Source organism: Phyllobates terribilis, unplaced genomic scaffold, assembly GCF_046119375.1.
Source record: "Phyllobates terribilis strain yellow unplaced genomic scaffold, ASM4611937v1 Scaffold_1__5_contigs__length_1240528914, whole genome shotgun sequence".
Lineage (NCBI taxonomy): Eukaryota > Metazoa > Chordata > Amphibia > Anura > Dendrobatidae > Phyllobates > Phyllobates terribilis.
Genome location: NW_027362761.1, coordinates 72,949,912 through 72,969,963, shown reverse-complemented (window position 1 = coordinate 72,969,963; position 20,052 = coordinate 72,949,912). Strand labels below are relative to the sequence as shown.

Below are 20,052 nucleotides of genomic sequence, written 5' to 3'. Positions count from 1 at the left end.
TGATAGAGCTGTTCTGTGCAGCTCATAACATCCGGCTGCTGCTAGCATCGGGAACAACTGGTCGATGGGAGTGCCGGGTGTCACACCACCACTTATCTGCTATTTGATGACCTTTGACAACTCATTTTAAGTGTGCATTCTTACTATTTTGATATTTTGTTAATCTTTTTTTTTTTTTTTTACTTTGCCTCCAGGTTCATAAATTGGTTTTCTCACCACCTGAGTAACTTTCAATTCAGATGGAATTGGGAAGATTGGTAAGTGCTTAAATGGGAACTGTATTTTCAACAAACGTTGCATAAATCAATAGTCCTAGTCCGGTCTGATTTTTAAGAAACTTCTGTAAAGTATCTTATCAGAGTAATCTGTTTCTTTCCCCACTTACCAGACCTCCCCCGCCATATGAGACCTCCCCTCCCCCAATACAAGAGAAATAGATTTGTTAAAAAGCTCCCTTGAAATCTTGTTGCCTCAGCCCCGTATAGACATCCGTTCTGCTTTTCCTTTGTGTCTCTGTTGCATGTCTCCTTTGTTACCTGTGTATGTCTGCAATCCTAGCAGCTAGTCTCCTCCCACCAGCTCAGAGTGGATTGCAAATTATAAATAGAGCGATCAGAGGGAAAATTCAGGACACCCGTCATATAATGGCTAGATATAGTTTTACTGTCACGTGGTACCGTTTAGTCTGAAAAGTTTCTTGAAAGCACAGTTGCACTTTAACCAAATCATGGCTGGTGATCTATCCCTTCAAGAGCTGATTATATAGTCACGAATCATATTGTAAAACCATGACAAAATGGTATTATACCCCAGCAAAACTTCATTGATAGAATATTTCCCAATCTGAATTATGTTGGAGAGAATGTAGCCAAAAAGGTCCTCTTTTACATATACTATGGGACTTCATTAATCTTTTCTCTTTGAACAGAGGTTTTTGGGTTGATAAAATATGCAACATAGATATTCCACCTACTCCTCAATTAGCCATTCTATCCCTGGGAATATATGATTTTCCACTTAAAGTAAGATCTATAATACAAATTTTCTTGGTAACAAAGCTGTTATTGTCTAAATGAAAACAAACGTGTATTCCCTCAATTACAGAAGTTATAGACAGAATTATGAACAATAATGTTTGAATATACGTATGCAATCAGAAATAACACACTCTCAACATATGACTTGAAATGTTCATATGGAACTCGATATATCCTCATAAATAGGAGTCCTTAAAAGCAAAAGATATGATTAAAATTTGTATAACGGAAATCTATACCATTCATTTATGATTGAATAGACTAATGTTCTTTTCTCTGCAAATATTGTATTGCAAGGTGCAATTGGTTCAGTTGACCTTTTATGTATATGTTTTTATTTATGTTCCTTTGTCCCTTTTCTCTACATTCTGTTTATCCCTTCCCTTTTCCTCCCATTTTTCTTGTTACATAGAAATTATATATCTATATTTCCGTGTGTGTGTGTATTGTAACCCTTCCCTTTAAAAATTAATACAAATAATTTGAAGAAGAGCTGATTATATAGTGAGCACAGCAGGAAGTTTAGATGGTTTGATCAATGTTTTACACAATCTGTCATGCAGACTTTACAGAGGTTGTTTGTTTTTTTTGTTTTTTTAGCAGAAACTTGTATCGTCTACTTTCCAAAACAAGATAATTACTACTATCTCTTTATATTTCAGGTCTGATTGCCTTTCACAGGACTTGAATAGACCTAAACCCCAGTTTGTTCGGGAAGTCTTGGAAAAATGCATGAGGTAGTGAATGTTCTATCGCCTGTTGATAAAATCTTTTACTTTTTGGAATATTACATTTGCGTGTTTCATATTTCAGTCAACTGAACAACCCCTACTCCTAAGGCAATCCGTCCTGGTTGCTGACAATGGTGCAATGTTAATTCCCATTTGCTCTTTGCCAAGGAACGGCCTACCCTTTTTATGAAGTCCATATAACCTATTTTGGCCTTTTATTAAGGAGAGGTTGTTTAGTTGAAACAACCTTCTTATATTGTAAAGTGCATGTTTAGCCTCCCCTCTACCCACTGCTGTAAATATGAGTTTACCTTGGTCTAGTTATCACCCTGGGCAATGATACTGTTACTGAATGGTCTAATGATCATGAGCAGTGTGAATATTACTGCATGTAAGTGTTGACTAATGAAAGAAAGCTGCATCAAGCTCAAGAAATAATGTTCTGCCTCTTACATACTTAGAAATAAAACACACATGTATGTATGCCACACTTTTCTACTGCATAAAATGTGTGAACTTTGCCTTTTAATATATGTTTACCAGTCTGTTTTTATTTCAGACTTTCTTACCACCAACGAATATTGGATATTGTTCCCTCATCATTTTCTGCATTATACCCAGCTGAGCCAAAATGCGTATTCAAATATGGTGATGAAAGCAGCAGTAAGTTGGCGTTTTTGGATGATGCTTTGTATCTGCCATAAATAAAATAAGATCAAAATTGTCCACTTTTTGCCTGGAGACAGGGTTTTTTCATTTAACCCCTTTCCGATGTGGTCAGTAATAGTACGCACCACGTCGGAAAGGCCGGCGCTGAGCCCGCACTGAACCGGGCACATGTCAGCTGATTATTACATAGCGATCCACCCGCGGCTGCTAACTAGTTAAATGCCGCTGTCAATCTCTGACAGCGGCATTTAACAGCGCCGCGCCGGAAGCTTGTCACTTACCCCTCCCATCAGTGACCCCGTCACGTGATTGCGGGTCACTGATGGGTGGGCATGACAACCCTGGGTCTGCAGCAGACCCAAGTGGTTGTGATGTAAAGATTGCTATGAGTGCCACCTAGTGGTCGGCGCTCATAGCACAGGAGCATTTCTGCTACACAGAGGTGATCTGCTCATCGCCTCTATGTAGCAGAGGCGATCGGACAGTTGCTGTTTCTAGTCTCCTATGGAGACTATAGAAGCAAGCAAAGTGTTAAAAAAAAAAAAAAAAAAAAATTATATATATATTATATTTAAATCACCCCCCCCCCCCCCCCTTTTGCCCCATTCAAAAGGAAAATAATAAAAAATAAAAATAAACCCCACATACACATTTGGTATCGCCGTGTTCAGAATCGCCCGATCTATCAATATGAAAAAAAGAATTAATCCGATTGGTAAACGGCGTAACGAGAAAAAAATTCTAAATGCCAGAATTACGTTTATTTTGTCGACGCAACATTGCAGTAAAATATATATATATATAATTAGTACAGACCAGACACACCTTCTCATTTAAAGATTTTTCTCCTTCCCCCATGACTGCACCACGGAGAGAGGGGATCCGCCCTTCAAGGACAGGAAACCTACAGATAAAAGGGCGGTGCCTCTCTCCCGCATCAGTTGGTTTCCTGTCCTTGACGGGACCCTACAGTCTGGAGGAGGCATACCTGCGGGGTGCCAGAAGATGGACGTCGAGGGATGCCAGTCCGATCCAGGCAGCGGGGGTCCCCCTGCCTCGGCTAGTGCGGTGTCCTGATGCGCCACCGCTGAGGTCAGTGGGCCTTTAGGGTGTGCGGAGGGGGGTCTGGACGAAGAGGAGGCCGCCAGGACTGTGCTGGACCCCCCTGGTTGCGGAGGTGACGGATGACGCGGCGCCGCAATGCATGACTGGGTAGCCAGTCGGCGCGGGCGTCCCCCCACAGGACGGGGGAGGAAGGGGGGGGGGGGGGGTGGCCGGGTCACTACAGGCACTATGGGAGGGACTCCCAGTGCCTTAAAACACAGCAGAGGACGCCAGTATTTGCTCTTCTGGGCTCTGGCACGCTGTGTGAAAAATATATATACAGTACAGACCAAAAGTTTGGCCACACCTTCTCATTTAAAGATTTTTCTGTATTTTCATGACTATGACAATTGTACATTCACACTGAAGGCATCAAAACTATGAATTAACACATGTGAAATTATATACTTAACAAAAAAGTGTGAAACAACTGAAAATATGTCTTATATTCTAGGTTCTTCAAAGTAGCCACCTTTTGCTTTGATGACTGCTTTGCACACTCTTGGCATTCTCTTGATGAGCTTCAAGAGGTAGTCACCGGAAATGGTCTTCCAACAATCTTGAAGGAGTTCTTGGTCAAATAGCCCTTATACAGCCTGGAGGTGTGTTTGGGGTCATTGTCCTGTTGAAAAATAAATGATGGTCCAACTAAACGCAAACCGGATGGAATAGCATGCCGCTGCAAGATGCTGTGGTAGCCATGCTGGTTCAGTATGCCTTCAATTTTGAATAAATCCCCAACAGTGTCACCAGCAAAGCACCCCCACACCATCACACCTCCTCCTCCATGCTTCAGGGTGGGAACCAGGCATGTAGAGTCCATCCGTTCACCCTTTCTGCGTCGCACAAAGACACGGTGGTTGGAACCAAAGATCTCAAATTTGGACTCATCAGACCAAAGCACAGATTTCCACTGGTCTAATGTCCATTCCTTGTGTTCTTTATCCCAAACAAGTCTCTTCTGCTTGTTGCCTGTCCTTGGCAGTGGTTTCCTAGCAGCTATTTTACCATGAAGGCCTGCTGCACAAAGTCTCCTCTTAACAGTTGTTGAGGAGATGTGTCTGCTGCTAGAACTCTGTGTGGCATTGACCTGGTCTCTAATCTGAGCTGCTGTTAACCTGCGATTTCTGAGGCTGGTGACTCGGCTAAACTTATCCTCAGAAGCAGAGGTGACTCTTGGTCTTCCTTTCCTGGGGCGGTCCTCATGTGAGCCAGTTTCTTTGTAGCGCTTGATAGTTTTTGCAACTGCACTTGGGGACACTTTCAAAGTTTTCACAATTTTTCACACTGACTGACCTTCATTTCTTAAAGTAATGATGGACACTCGTTTTTCTTTACTTAGCTGCTTTTTTCTTGCCATAATGCAAATTCTAGCAGTCTATTCAGTAGGACTATCAGCTGTGTATCCACCAGACTTCTGCACAACACAACTGATGGTCCCAACCCCACTTATAAGGCAAGAAATCCCACTTATTAAACCTGACAGGGCACACCTGTGAAGTGAAAACCATTTCCGGTGACTACCTCTTGAAGCTCATCAAGAGAATGCCAAGAGTGTGCAAAGCAGTCATCAAAGCAAAAGGTGGCTACTTTGAAGAACCAAGAATATCAGACATATTTTCAGTTGTTTCACACTTTTTTGTTAAGTATATAATTCCACATGTGTTAATTCATAGTTTTGATGCCTTCAGTGTGAATGTACAATTTTTATAGTCATGAAAATACAGTAATGAGAAGGTGTGTCCCAACCACTACTATAGAACAGGCCCCCCCCATCGATGTAAACGGTGGAAATAAGACTTTTAGCAAATACGTTGCACTGTCAATACTGCCTGAGTGGCGCTATCACTGACCACTCACAGGCATCACGTGACCCCCGACTGCAGTCTCCTCTGGAATCCGATGTCACATCGTCGGGCGTCACAGCGATGCGTTCCCCGCTGATTGGTGGGCTGTAGACGAGGTTTCCCCGCGCATCACACCCAGCATCCACAGTGCGCTTTTCCTCTCCTGCATTCATTGGGAAAGCACACTGTGGATACTGGGCTGTGACGCAGCCCATCAGTCAGCGAGGAGCGCCGCTCACGGGCAATATTGACAGTGCAAGGTATTTGCCAAAAGTCTTATTTCCACTGTTTTACATCGATGGGGGGCATGTTCTATAGTAGTGGACAACTTCTTTAAGATTAAAAGCCATGTTGTCACACCCTGTAATGAACAAGAATGTGTAAATGCCCATAGTTAACAAAATCCTTATGTGTTTTTTTTTAAAAAAAAAAAAATAAAAAATAAAAATCTGATATCTTATTGCGATTTCAGTATGTTGAAAGTCTAGAAAAATATACCCTAGAAGAATTGAGCCAACATTTTAAGTAAATTGTCATAAATTAATACATTTTCATTGACTCCCTTTTTAATGTGTGCATTTTGTTTCCACTTTAGGTGCTCTTCCTGGATATGCTGTTGCTATTAACTTGACCAATGCCATAAAAAATAAGGCCATTAGTGAAGATATTTTTAGTATGTTAAAAGATGTGCAAAACACTAACCAAGATGATGATGATGGTAACATATCTTCTTTTTTGAGTTTTTAAATAAAATATGATCATATCATTTTCTAGCACCATTTTAGCTTCTCGCTGGGTAATCACAATTTACATGTTTTGCTTCCTTTTTAGATGAAGGGATGAGCTTTAACCCACTGAAAATAGAGGTGTTTGTTCAGTCCTTGCTCAATTTGGCTTCAAAATCTTTTAGCCATTCATTTAGTGCACTTGCAAAGTAAGTAAATTGAGCACCACATTGTTGCATAGATTTACAACTTTTACTTGATAACTATCTGCTGCATAATTAAATTTTTTTAAAGCGTATCTGTCACCATATTTGACCCATCTAAACTATTAATGCAGTGTCCTCCCCATAGCCTGGAAGAGGTAATTTATATAAAGTGGGGGAAAAAAAAGAGGATTTCTCACAACACATCTAATATGAGACATACAGGGATGACTTTGTTCAGCAGTCTATATATAGCCTGTATGTCCATAGTAATTGTTTTAGATAGGTCAAATGTGGTGACAGATTCTCTTTTTAAAGGTTTTATTTTTTTGAATTTTTTCCTTCATTTCTTTTTTTTTTTTTTTTTTAAAGGTTTCATGATGTATTTAAAGTCCTGTCTGACACCGAGGAAGGAAAGCTCCATATTTTGAGGGTGGTGTATGATGTTTGGAAAAATCATCCTCAGGTGAGCTTTTAAACATGACCGTTTTAACATTAGAACAATTTTTAGATACATAAAAAAAGGCTTTTATTTTAATTCCTTTTTCTTTTCTCTGCAGATGATTGCAGTACTCGTGGATAAAATGATCCGAACACAGGTTGTAGATTGTGCTGCTGTAGCTAACTGGATCTTCTCCCCAGAGTTATCTCCTGACTTTACTAGGTGAAATAAAACATCTTTTTGCTGCTTGCTAAATGCTTAACCCCTTACTGACATATGATCTACTGGTATGTCATATGTCTGCTCATGGTCTTTGATGCAGACTCAGTTCCTGAGCCCACATCTTTTTGCCAGCAGAAAAGCTGTAGTTATACTGAGAATAAATTACACGAGTGGACTCCATTTACCAATTATGTGACTTCTGGAGGCAATTGGTCACTTGTGAGTATATTTAGAGGTATTGGACTACAGGGGCCAAAATACAAATGCAAGGCACAATTTTCTGATTTTTATTTTTGATATAATTAGAAAACCATCATTTCCTTTTACACTTCACAAATACTTGCTACTTGGTGTTGGTATATCACGGGTGAGTTAACAATTTTTCTGCCAGGGGCCATTTTGATATTTAGAACATCACTCGGGAGGTCATACAAAATTATCGGCTTTTAAATTCATTCTGCTACATTTGGTCAAACATTTAATTAACTCAACCCTAATGTGATGGCTGGAACTGCTTTTCTCTGGTGCGATGATGTTAGGTGGTGGGGGGAGGGGGGGGGCGTCGGGGGGGGGCGTCCCCCTTGCTGGAAAGGTGCACACCCATATTCCCCAATGGGGAATGTGGATCGCAAGCCAGGTGTGGGGGGCGGAGGCCTATAGGGGTTAAATGCCGGATTATGCACCAGGGAAGTGCTTCCTAGCATACTCTGGCACCGGCTATGAGCGAGCAGGAGCTACAGGAGCTGCAGTCCCTGCACCCCCACTCACCACCCCCACCGCAACATGGGAAGCATGCGAAAGGACCCCCCCAGTGACCCTTCACAACAGCACGGCCAAGGTGACGGTGGAAGCTGGCGATCTGGCAGGTCTTCGCAACGTGGCAAGGACTCCAGCGTGACGTCAACCATGAGGATAGGCCCATCTACTGGAACGGGTTCCTCTCCAAATCCGGTATTCCCTCTTACAGCAGGATGGTAAGTGATTCTTCGCGAAAGCTCCCTTGTAACTTGGACCCCCCCCCTTTTTCTTCTCTCATCAGGGAAGGAAGAGTACGGGCAAGTCCAAACACAGGACCTACGTGCTTTGCGCAGAGGATCTGCCCACCACATGGGAAAAAAGACTCTGCAACTCATGTATTGAACAAACAATTTGCAAGGAGACCCCTAAGTTCACCTTAGAGCTCAGATCCCTGATTAAATCCCAGGTTGAGGATACCTTCAAGTCCCTGCAGAAGGAGGGGAAGAAACAGGGGGGAAAACCAGGAACCTATCCCCTGTATCAGGATCTAGCAGTTCAGACGAGGGGGTAGACTCAGATTCGTCCTTCTTATCTTCGTCCTCGTCATCTTCTGGGAGAGGGTGACGTAGCTGTTTCCCTATAGAGGGTACGGACAATTTAATTAAGGCAGGTAGGTCCACTATGGGGTTGGTAGATCTCGCCTCAAGAAATCAGTCCAGGACATGATGTTCAGTGGCCTGGAACAAAAGAAAAGATCTTTCCCTCTCTATGACAAAGTCCACTCCCTGATTAAAAGGGAATGGAAAAAGCCAGAAAGAAAGGGCCTGTTGTCCCCTTAGAGGAAATACCCCTTTGAGGACCTGGTATGCTCATTCTGGGGAAAGGTGCCAAAATTAGAGGTGGCAATAGCTAAAGCCTCTAAGAAATTTTCCCTGCCATTTGAAGACATGGGGGTACTAAAGGACCCAATGGACAAAAAAAGCTGACACCTTCCTAAAAGGGGCTTGGGAGGCCGCAGGGGGAGGGTTAAAACCTGCAGTTGCAGCCACATGTACAGCCCGATCTTTGATGGTCTGGCTAGATAAACTAAAGACATAACTTAAGAACAAAACACCCAGGGATAACATACTAGGCTCCATCCCAGTAATGGAGGGCGCAGCAGCATTTTTGGCTGACTCATCAGCCGATTCTGTTAGGCTGGCAGCCAGAGCTGCGGGCTTCTCTAACCAGCCAGGCGGGCCCTCTGGCTTAAGTGCTGACCGGGTGACGACAAAACAAAATCCAAGCTGTATTCGATTCCTTGCGAGGGTGAGTTCCTATTTGGACCTACTCTGGACGATATCCTCGACAAGGCTGGGGATAACAAACGTTTCCCGTTCCTCTATTACTTCATTCAGGAAGTCCTTTCGGAGCAGAAAATTTATGCGCAGGAGTACCCCCCCCACACCACCAAAGACCAGGATAGGTGGGAGGGTAGGAAGAAAAAAGCCAAAGGATTTATGTTTAACAGGCCCCCCAGTGACAACAGGAAACCTGCCCATTGAGAGTCGGCCCCAGTTGTGGGGGGGGGGGGGACTTCATTTTGTCGCAGCCTGGGAAAAAATATCAAACAGCTCTTGGATTTTAGACCTGATGATTAAAAGCAGGGCTAAAATTTCAGTTTCACTCCATTCCCCGTCCGAACTTTGTTATATCCCCCAAGAGGTCATCAGAGGTAGAACAATTAGCACTAGAACAAGAAATTCTAGGCCTGATAGAGCAGCCTTTCAAGAAGTCCCTGCCCAGGAGAAGGGCGAAGGATTCTGCTCCCCTCTGTTCCTAAGGAAAAAAAACGATCGGGACTTTCAGGACAATTGTAAACCTGAAAAAACTGAACAAATTTCTGAGGGTTCAAACCTTCAAGATGGAGTCAATAAAATCATCAGTGAAATTGTTGTTCCCAGACTGTTTTATGGCTGTCCTGGATCTGAAGGACGCCTATTATCACGTCCCCATACACAGAGACTACGAGAAAATCCTGAGAGTTGCAATATCGCTAAAAGGAATAGTCAAACACTACCAGTATATGGCCCTCCCCTTCGGTCTAGCTATAGCCCCCAAGGGTTTTCACAAAAATAGTGGCAGAGGTAATGGCCCATCTGAGGGAGCAAAACATTCTGATTACCCCGTACCTGGACGATCTGCTAATAATGGGCAACTCTTTCAATCATTGCAAGGACCAACTAGCAAGGGTCAAGGATTCCTTGACTAATTTAGGCTGGCTTCTAAACCTAAAAAAGTCCAAGTTGGAGCTGGACCAAGTACAACAGTATCTAGGCATCTCATTAAATTTGAGGAATCAGGAATGCCGACTCCTGGCAGGTTAAATCCAGAATATGATAGCCCGGATATCTCGTGTAAAAGACCACCACTCTGACTCTGCGGAAAGCAATGTCCCTTCTAGGTTCCATGACTGCTTGTATCCCGGGGGGTCCGTTGGGCTCAGGTACACACCAGGGACTTACAATGGGAAATCTTGGGGGCAGAAAAATCACTAAAAGGATACTTAGGTCGGCTAATTTTGTCATCAAAAACCTTTCTTTCCCTAACCTGGTGGACAGAGGTGGACAGTTTAACCAGAGGCGTTCCATGGACGATCTCAGTGTCGCAGGTCCTAACTACAGATGCAAGCCCCAGGGGGTGGGGGGCTCACCTAAATGACCAAATAGCTCAGGGGGTCTGGACAGAGGATTTGAAAAGGGTATCTTCCAACATGAAGGAACTTCTGGCAGTAAAATTCGCCCCCTCAAAATTTCTAAACACTCTACAGGGACACCATGTAAGAGTGTTCTCGGACAACAGAGTAGTAGTGGCATACTTAAATCAACAGGGGGGGACCCGGTTCCATTCTCTACTACAAGTATCAAAATCCATCCTCCAGTTAGCCGAGAACAATTTGGAGTCTGTCTGCACTCCACATAAAAGGAACAGAAAATCTCACAGCAGACTTCCTGAGCCGAACCCAGCTGAGACAGGGCGAATCAGTTAGTGTTCAACCGACTCATGGAAATGTGGGGAAACCCTTCCATAGACCTATTCGCCAACTGGCAGAACAAAAAAGTGGACATATTCTGCTCAATAAACCCCAAGGGGAACCCAGCAGCATTAGATGCTTTCTCAATCCCATGGAACCACCAGCTAGCCTATGCCTTTCCTCCGATCGCTCTGATTCCGGCAGTTCTGAGGAAAGTCGGGGAAGACAAGGCAACATAATCTTGATAGCCCCCTTCTAGCTAAAGAGGCCCTGGTTTTCCTGACTGAGGATAATGTCCACCTCCGACCCCTGGATTCTTCTGGAAATTCCAGATCTCCTTTTCCAGGGACCGGTCCTCCATCCTCAGGTAGCAAATCTACACTTGACAGCCTGGATTTTGAGAGGGCGCTCTTAAGGGATAGAGGTTTTTCCCAGAATTTGATCTCCACACTACTACAGAGTAGGAAGCCCTTAACCACCAGACTTTACGGTAAAACCTGGAAAAAATTCCTCTCGTATTTGGGTTCGAAGGTACAAGGGGAGGCCCCCATTACTTCCATCTTAGAGTTCCTACAAAAGGGGTTAGAGCGGGGTCTGGCCACAAGCACTCTAAAGGTTCAAGTTGCAGCATTAGGAGCCCTATACAACTGCGACCTGGCCAGAAATAGGTGGATTTCTAGGTTCATCAAGGCATCACACAGGTCTAGGCCCATCCCCCTCCTGGATACTCCTCCTTGGGACTTAAACTTAGTTCTTTCAGCCCTAACCAAACATCCCTTTGAACCTTTAACGGATGCAGCTCTAAAAGCCCTATCTCTTAAGACGTCACTCTTGGTAGCTCTCACATCGGCACGAAGAGTTAGCGACATACAGGCCCTATCAGCAGGGGCCCCCCCTTCACGCAAATCCTAGAGGACAGGGTGACACTTAGGACTGACCCAGCATACCTTCCTAAGGTGAGAACACACTTCCATAGATCGCAGGAGGTCACCCTCCCTTCCTTTTGCCCAAATCCTAAAAACGGGGGGAAAAAGACCTACACACCTTAGATGTCAGAAGATGCATTATCCAATACTTGGAGGTCACATGGGAGTATAGGAAGGATAGGTCTCTCTTTCTGTGCTTCCAGGGACCTCGGAAGGGACGAAAAGCTTCCAAGGGCACTCTGGCAAGATGGATAAGAGACGCCATCTCCCTGGCATACTCGTCAAGCGGGGAAACCGCCCCGGAGAATCTAAAGGCTCACTCGACTAGGGCAGTAGCTGCCTCCTGGGCGGAGAAAGCCGGATCTTCAATCAAACAGATATGTAGAGCGCAACCTGGTCTCCCCCCCCCCCCCCCTACATTCTTTAAGCACTACCGGCTAGATCTAACCTTTTTCTTCAGACCTTACCTTTGGTAGAAGGGTTCTGGAAGCCGTGGTCCCTCCCTAAGGCTGTGTGCCCACGTAGCATTTTTCAAGCGTTTTTGATGCGGAATTTCCGCAGCGTAAACGCTTGAAAAACGCTTGGTAACACGCACCCCATGGTCCCCAATGGGATTCCGCAAGTTCTATGCACATGCTGCGGATTTTTCCGCAGCGTTTATGCTGCGTTCAAAAATCCGCAGCATGTCATTTAATTTTGCGTTTCCGCAAGCAGAATTGCCTTTGTTCAATGCATAAAAAACGCAAGGCAATTCCGCATGTGGAAAACGCGTGATAAACGCGCGAAAAAAGCGCGATAAACGCGTGCGGAATTCCGCATGCGTTTTTCCGGGAGAGGACTTGCATTTATGCAGCAGAAATTTTCTGCTTCATAAATGCAACGTGGGCACATAGCCTTAATGACACTTCTCTGCAATTCTCTCCGTTGTGCCGTCATGGGGGAAGGAGAAAGACGTAGTTACTTACCGGTAACGGGATTTCTCAGAGCCCATGACGGCACCCGTACATTCCCTCCTTTCACGCATGGGTGTACACACTTATTTGTTACTTATATGTAGCAACGAGGTGTGTCTGGTAAACTCCTTAAAAAATGTTACATTTTGTGTTACTAACCTGGGGGTCCTCTCTGTGCTCTGTAAACAACTGATGCGGGAGGTGCCGCCCTTTTTATCTGTAGGTTTCCTGTCCTTGAAGGGCGGATCCCCTCTCTCCGTGGTGCCATCATGGGCTCTGAGAAATCCCGTTACCGGTAAGTAACTACGTCTTTACTCCCCTTCTTCCAGGAGCCATACTTTTTTTTTTTTTTTTTTTTTGCTTTTGTCATTTTTCGAGACTTGTAATGTTTTCAATTTTCGGACTATGGGACTGTATGAGGGCTTATTTTTTGTGTCCTGAGCTGACCAATTTAATGCTACTATTTTGGGGTAGATACCATGTTGCGATGGCCAGAGAAATTTAATTCTACCCTTTTTTTTTTTTTCTCCTCAATAATCTATTTTTCCGATTTGGACTAGCTCATGTGTGTATTTATTATTTTCTTTGATTTTTGTTTTAACCCCTTTACCCCCGAGGGTGGTTTGCACGTTAATGACCAGGCCAATTTTTACAATTCTGACCACTGTCACTTTGAGGTAAGTACTCTGGAACGCTTCAACGTATCCCCCTGATTCTGAGATTGTTTTTTCTTGACATATTGTACTTCATGATAGTGGTAAAATTTCTTCGATATCACTTGCGTTTATTTGTGAAAAAATCTAAAATTTGGCGAAAATTTTGCAATTTTCAAAATTTACATTTTTATGCCCTTAAATCAGAGAGATATGTCACACAAAATAGTTAATAAATAACATTTCCCACATGTCTACTTTACATCAGCACAATTTTGCTGATGTAAAGGCATTCCTTCTCCACCGTAGAGTAGGCCACTTCCCTCGGCAGAAGTTTCCGACTGAGGTATTGAACAGGGTGCTCTTGACCTGCTGAGTCAGCACTGCACCGAGTCCGTAGGTGCTGGCGTCAGTCTGTACTACAAGCGGCCGGGAGTCGTCGTACGCCTGGAGTACAGGGGCTGCCGCCAGGGCAGCTTTCAAGGCCTGGAAGGAGCGCTCGCAGTCCGCTGTTCAGTTGACAGCTTGCGGCAGCTTCTTCTTGGTGAGGTCTGTCAGGGGCTTGGCCAGGGCACTATAGTTCTGTACGAACTTCCTATAGTACCCGGCCGTACCCAAGAAAGACATCACCTGTTTCAACGTGCCATTGAACCGTTCACACAGGCCATTAGTCTGTGGGTGATACGGGCTGGACACCAGATGTTGCACCCCTGTTTGCTTACACAGGCTCTGCATCAAGTCAGACATGACCTGGGTCCCTCGGTCCGTGAGCATCTCCTGGGGGAAACCAACACTTGTGAAGATTTCCAGCAGGGCTTTGGCCACTACGTCTGCCCGGATGGAGGACAGCGCGACAGCATCTGGGTACCTAGTAGCGTAGTCTACTACCGTTAGTATGTAGCGTTTCCCGGAGCTGCTGGGAATGGGCAGCGGCCCAATGAGGTCCACAGCAATCCGCTGGAAAGGCTCACCTATTATGGGCAGAGGTATCAATGGGGCTTTAGGGCCTGGCCCCGCCTTCCCCATCCTCTGACAGGTGACACACGAATGGCAGTAGGCAGCTACTGCTGTCCCCATCTTAGGCCAATAAAACAAGTGGGCTAGCCGAGCCTTGGTCTTAGCGACCATTTTTTTTAGAGACCACATCACGTTTGACTTGACTTTGAGGGGCCTTTGACAGAAATGCCCAAAAGTGACACCATTCTAAAAACTGCACCCCTCAAGGTGCTCAAAACCACATTCAAGAAGTTTATTAACCCTTCAGGTGCTTCACAGGAATTTTTGGAATGTGGAAGAAAAAAATGAACATTTAACTTTTTTCACAAAAATGTTACTTTAGACCCAAATTTTTTTATTTTCGCACGGATAACCGGAAAAAATGTACCCCAAAATTTGTTGTGCAATTTCCCCTGAGCACGCAGATACCCCATATGTGAGGAAAAAACACTGTTTGGGCGCACGGCAGAGTTTGGAAGGGAAGGAGCGCCATTTGACTTTTTGAATGTAACTGGCGTTTTGCGTGTACTATTTAATGAAGCTGCCAGTTGAGGAGCTGTGAGGTGTCGATTTCTCAAACTAGAGACTCTAATGTACTTGTCTTGTTGCTCAGTTGTGCAGCGGGGCCTCCCACTTCTCTTCCTACTCTGGTTAGAGCCTGTTTGTGCTCTCCTCTGAAGGGAGTAGTACCCACCGTTGTAGGAAATCTTCAGTTTCTTGGCAGTTTCTCTCATGGAATAGCCTTCATTTCTAAGAACAAGAATAGACTGTTGAGTTTCACATGAAAGTTGTCTTTTTCTGGCCATTTTGAGAGTTTCATAGAACAAACAAATGTAATGCTCTAGATTCTCAACTAGCTCAAAGGAAGGTCAATTTTATAATTTTATAGCTTCTCAAATCAGCCAAACAGTTTTCAGCTGGGCTAACCTACTTGTGCAAGGGTTTTCTAAACATCCATTAGCCTTCTTACACAGTTAGCAAACACAATGCACCATTAAAACACTGGAGTGGTGGTTGTTGGAAATGGGCCTCTATACACCTATGTAGATATTGCAATAAAAACAAGACGTTTGCAGCTAGAATAGTCATTTACCACATTAACAATGTATAGAGTGTATTTCTGATTCATTTAATGTTGCCTTCATTGAAAAAAAAAAAGTGCTTTTCTTTCAAAAATAATGAAATTTCTAAATGACCCCAAACTTTTGAACGGTAGTGTATGTCAGTAGGATCAACCCTCTTAAATCCTCTATATGGGCATGCAGTTTATAGGAAGTGGAGTAACGTGATACCTTGATATCTACGATCCAATGTCTTATTCCAGAGAGATCCATGGTTTTTCTTATATGTAAATGAGCTGTTAAGATCTATGGGCTGGACACCGATCTGCATGAGAATCTGTCTCCAGAGCTTATTTTTAATAAAAAGATGTGTTATCAGTGTGCGTCCTGTAACAAACACAGTGCAGTACAACTGAATTTTGTATAATCGCAAACACGTTAGCAGCTGCAGCTCTCGCAACTTTGCTGTATTGCAACAAATTTGCAACACTCACCTGAAGGTTGCATCTCATAGGCGGTCAGTTGTAATCACACACAGCTCTGCAGTGAGATCAGGAGAGCAGCCATTACATATCACACTGGCACTATAAGCTCCGGAGGCTGATTTTCATTAAAATCCTTTGTCCGGCCCATAGTCCTGAACAACTTATTTACATATAAGTAAAAAAGGTGAATTTCTCTGGAATAAGCCATTGGATCACAGACATCAAGGTATCGCTTTATTCAGCTTCCTATGACCTACATCTCCATATAGACTGCTTAGGAGGGTTGATCCTACTGACAGATTCCCTTTAAAAATAAATGGTTATATAATTAAAAAATACAAATTGTGACACATTCTCTTTTTAAAGGAGGAGTTTTGTGACAAAAAAAATTTTAGTTCTTTTGTACTTCCAATGAAAAGGTTTTAAATGTCATCCTCTCCTGAGGTTTTGTGAAGTCCCCTGACTGGTGCCTAACAGGGCAAATGCATGATACCTGCCAGCTGTGCATGTAAAAGTGAATGGCAATCATGTAATATCATACAATTATCTAGAGACTACTGCTAGTAGGCTACTTTAAATAAATGTGTTTTGATCTGCTGAACACTTGACCTCATTTATATATGTCTATATTCTAAGTGAGTCTGACCAGTGAGGACTGTTAAAGCGGCCAAGTAGAGAACACTTCCACATAATTGTCCATACTTTCCAGATGAGTCTTTAACAAACGCAGATGTGTGTGGCCATCAGGTGTCGACATACTTTTAGCCTCGTTGTGTATATATTGTCTTCTGTCCTAGCCCTGCATAACAGCAGCACATAGATGGCCAATGCATGGACTATAAAAATGATTTTCTCATAAAACAAGTGTTGTTACTCTGCCTTTTAGAAATAACTTTTAAATATATTTTTATTAGGTTATACATATGGGAAACTTTGCACTCCACAGTTAGGAAAATGAGTAAGCATGTCCAAAAAATCCAGAAGGAGCTGGAGGATGCAAAGCAACGCCTAGCCAAGCAGCACAAGCGGGTAAGCAGCCAACCCTGCCATCAACCCCAGTCACAGCTGTTGACTGCTAAATTCATCGGTTATATTATTAAGTAATGATGTATTGGTTATAATACATATTCTTAGTTTTTTAACCTCATGACCATTAGATAGATAGATATATTTTTAAGCTCCTTTCTTCCTGCACTTTGGTGTGTTTCCATTGTAACAATAGTTTTCAATGACCCATTAAGATAATCATTTAATGTACTGAAATACAGTGAAAAAGAGCCATTGTTTTTATGGCATTCATTGTGCAGTAAAATTGACCTGGAAATATGATCTTTAAGGTCGGTATGATTACGGCAATACCAAGTGTATAAGGTTGTATTTTGTTTCAAATACCTACCTCTACATTGATGAGCTTTGTTTTGTTTTTGCACTCAGAGCTGAAGGTTTTATTAATACTATTTTGGGATCTATATGAGCTTTCTAATAGGTGTGTTCTTACAGTATTCGATTTAGTGCCTCTTACACTGGCTGATAATTGGGGACAAGCATTACTTCAAATGCTCCTTCATGATAATTGGCATGTCTAAATACTGGCTGGCAGTCACCTGAGATGCAAGGAAAACTATCATTCGTCAGGCGAGATAATTTTCAAGCTTCCTTTAAAAATCCTCATTCTCTGCAGCACGTGCTGTGTACACAGGAGATGTACTTCAGATAATGTGTTTGATCTATGTGCCCAGCACAATTGTACTAATGTTTGTTCTGTGCGCATAGAAGTGTGGTCGGATGGTTTAATCGTGCTATAAAATAGCTTATCGGCTTCCATGTAGCCGATTGCCTGATTGCGGCCGTGAAGATTTACACTATATACTGCAATGTTTTTATATTGCAGTGTATGTATAGTACCAGTGATTGAATGAAAAAGGGTTAAAAAGTTAATAATTTGAATCGTTGCTCTTTTCTTCCATTTTTAAATAAAGAATTACGGTACATTTTCAAAAACGAACATGTTTTGCATTGCCGTTTACATAAGTCTGGTTTATTAAAATTAACCATGCTAGTAAACACCATAAAGAGAAATCGAAACAGCAAAATTGTGGTTTTTAAATTGAAACACTTCAAAAAAAAAAAAAATGCAAGCAGCAATCAAAATTTTGCATGTAACAAACTGGTATCGATTAAAAAAATCGCAGCTTATCAGGCAGAAAAAGCAAGTACTCGACAACTTCCATTAATTGAAAACGCCACAAGTCTTGGAACGTAGCGATACAAGCTAAAGTTTTTTGTGAATTTACATTTATTTATTTTTTTGCCACTTGGATAATAATAAAAAAAAAATAGTTTGGTATCGCTGTAATTCTACTTTTCTGGAGAATCCTCCTGACACGTCAATTTATACTGCATTGCTTTTCTTGCACAATTTCACCACACTTGTATATATATATATTTTTTTCAGTACATTGAATGGTATTATGAAAACTTTGAAAACTAAAACTTGTTCTGAAAAAAAATGCAAGCTTTTATATGGCCATTTGGAAGGAAAAATTAATTTTTATAGCTCTTGCAACAAGTGGAGAGAAAAATGAAAATTAAGAAATCGCCCTCGTTTGGGAAGGGGTTAAAATAAACTGCAGCCAAAGGTTTTCTAAAGCTAGAAAATCCCTTCACTTTATATGATGTAAGTATTCATGTGTATTTTTAGAGAGATAACGATGACGACAGTGGAAGGGAGGATGGGCCCCTGGAGGAACAAATTGAGCGCTTGCAAGAAAAAGTGGAGTCTGCGCAGAGTGAACAAAAAAATCTTTTTCTTGTAATTTTCCAGGTAATACAAAAAATAATGTATTTTTCATTGCCCTTTTCATCCCTATAGTCTCCTCCAGCCTGAATCCAATTATATATATTTTTTTATATTTATTTATTTTTTTTTTTTTTAGCGTTTTATTATGATCCTCACAGAGCACTTGGTTCGATGTGAAACCGGAGGCATTGATGTGATTACTCCCTGGTATAAGAACTGCATAGAGAGACTGCAGCAAATCTTTCTACTGGTTGGTATATGGCTAAATTAAAAGGTTGATTTTGAGTTACACAAATGTAGAGCGGGGAAGATTTCTCATTGTTTTTTTGTTTTTTTTCCTTTTGCTTAGCATCATCAGATAATCCAGCAATACATGGTGACTTTGGAGAACCTCTTGTTCACAGGAGAACTGGACCATCACATCCTGACAGTCTTCCAGCAGTTCTGTGCATTGCAGGCTTAGACAACCAAGCTACTGTCTAATGTCTCTGCTCTGCAGTGGGAGACTTGTGAGAACATGCCTGGCAATGCTTTTATCAAGGACCTCAAACATTGATGTGCTAAAAATCAACTGAGTGCAGGATTTTGTAGTATTTAAAATATCAGTCTTCAGATTGAAAACAACGTATGAAATAGTTGTAAAACAGTTATTTTTTTTTTTTTTTGTTTTTTTTTATTTTTATTAGCCATGATGCTTTAGTCCTTACGCTCCTCCATCCTCAACATATTTGTAGTCATTACCTTAGACTATTTTAATGTTTTGCTAGGTCTCCGTGTTGTAATGTGAAGTACGGAGTCAGAGGGGATATTACTAAACAATGTCCTTATTTTTATTTTTTCTATCTACAGATGTGCAATTTTTGCTTGCATTTTTTCATTACCTTCCCATCAAATGTATTTTTGTTGAAAGTGTCTCAATTTAAATACAAAAGATACTTTTTGTTTTTATTTGCTGATGCTCTGTATTTTTAACTTGCTTAGTGATAGCATGATCCTGAAAGTAAAGAGCAAATCAAATCTGAAAATCACATGGAGCAACCAATGTGGTCTACAGACTATCATTTTAAATAAAGTGCTCAGTCTGCTGATGGCTAGCAGGAGTGGTCCTGGATCTCACAAGACTCACTGAGGTTTGCTAGTTTTTTTTTTTTCTATGTTATATGAGGGCAGCATGATGTGGTGGCTGAAACCCCAATTTCAGCAGTTTGTCACTTGCTGGACTACATGCTATAATTTTGATACAATCACTGTTTTCTCTGCTGCAGATCTAGCAGTGCTCAGCATTCTAAGTTCTGTATCATCCACAACACTGATTAGCAGCTTTCTATCAGTATAGAGTGTGCACAGAAATCTGCCAATCAGTGGTGGGGGCTTGGTTACACAGAGAAGCTAACTAGGAGGCATGACACCTAGGCCTCTAGTGATAATCTCCTGCTGATAATACTCA

At 42.3% G+C, this 20,052-nt stretch overlaps 1 protein-coding gene across 1 annotated transcript in view; it reads left to right on the top strand.

The window, feature by feature from the left end:
• The window catches only part of NCBP1 (nuclear cap binding protein subunit 1), a 49,856-nt gene extending 30,303 nt beyond the window's left edge, over positions 1-19,553 (top strand). The window contains exons 13-23 of the mRNA XM_073664440.1: positions 195-257; positions 1,700-1,774; positions 2,328-2,431; positions 5,984-6,106; positions 6,220-6,322; positions 6,689-6,782; positions 6,877-6,980; positions 16,720-16,834; positions 18,507-18,629; positions 18,742-18,855; positions 18,955-19,553. Of these exons, the coding sequence (XP_073520541.1) occupies positions 195-257; positions 1,700-1,774; positions 2,328-2,431; positions 5,984-6,106; positions 6,220-6,322; positions 6,689-6,782; positions 6,877-6,980; positions 16,720-16,834; positions 18,507-18,629; positions 18,742-18,855; positions 18,955-19,068 (1,132 nt within the window). The 3' untranslated portion in view covers positions 19,069-19,553. The remainder of the gene's footprint in view (positions 1-194; positions 258-1,699; positions 1,775-2,327; positions 2,432-5,983; positions 6,107-6,219; positions 6,323-6,688; positions 6,783-6,876; positions 6,981-16,719; positions 16,835-18,506; positions 18,630-18,741; positions 18,856-18,954) is intronic.
• The last annotated feature ends 499 nt before the right edge of the window (positions 19,554-20,052 follow it).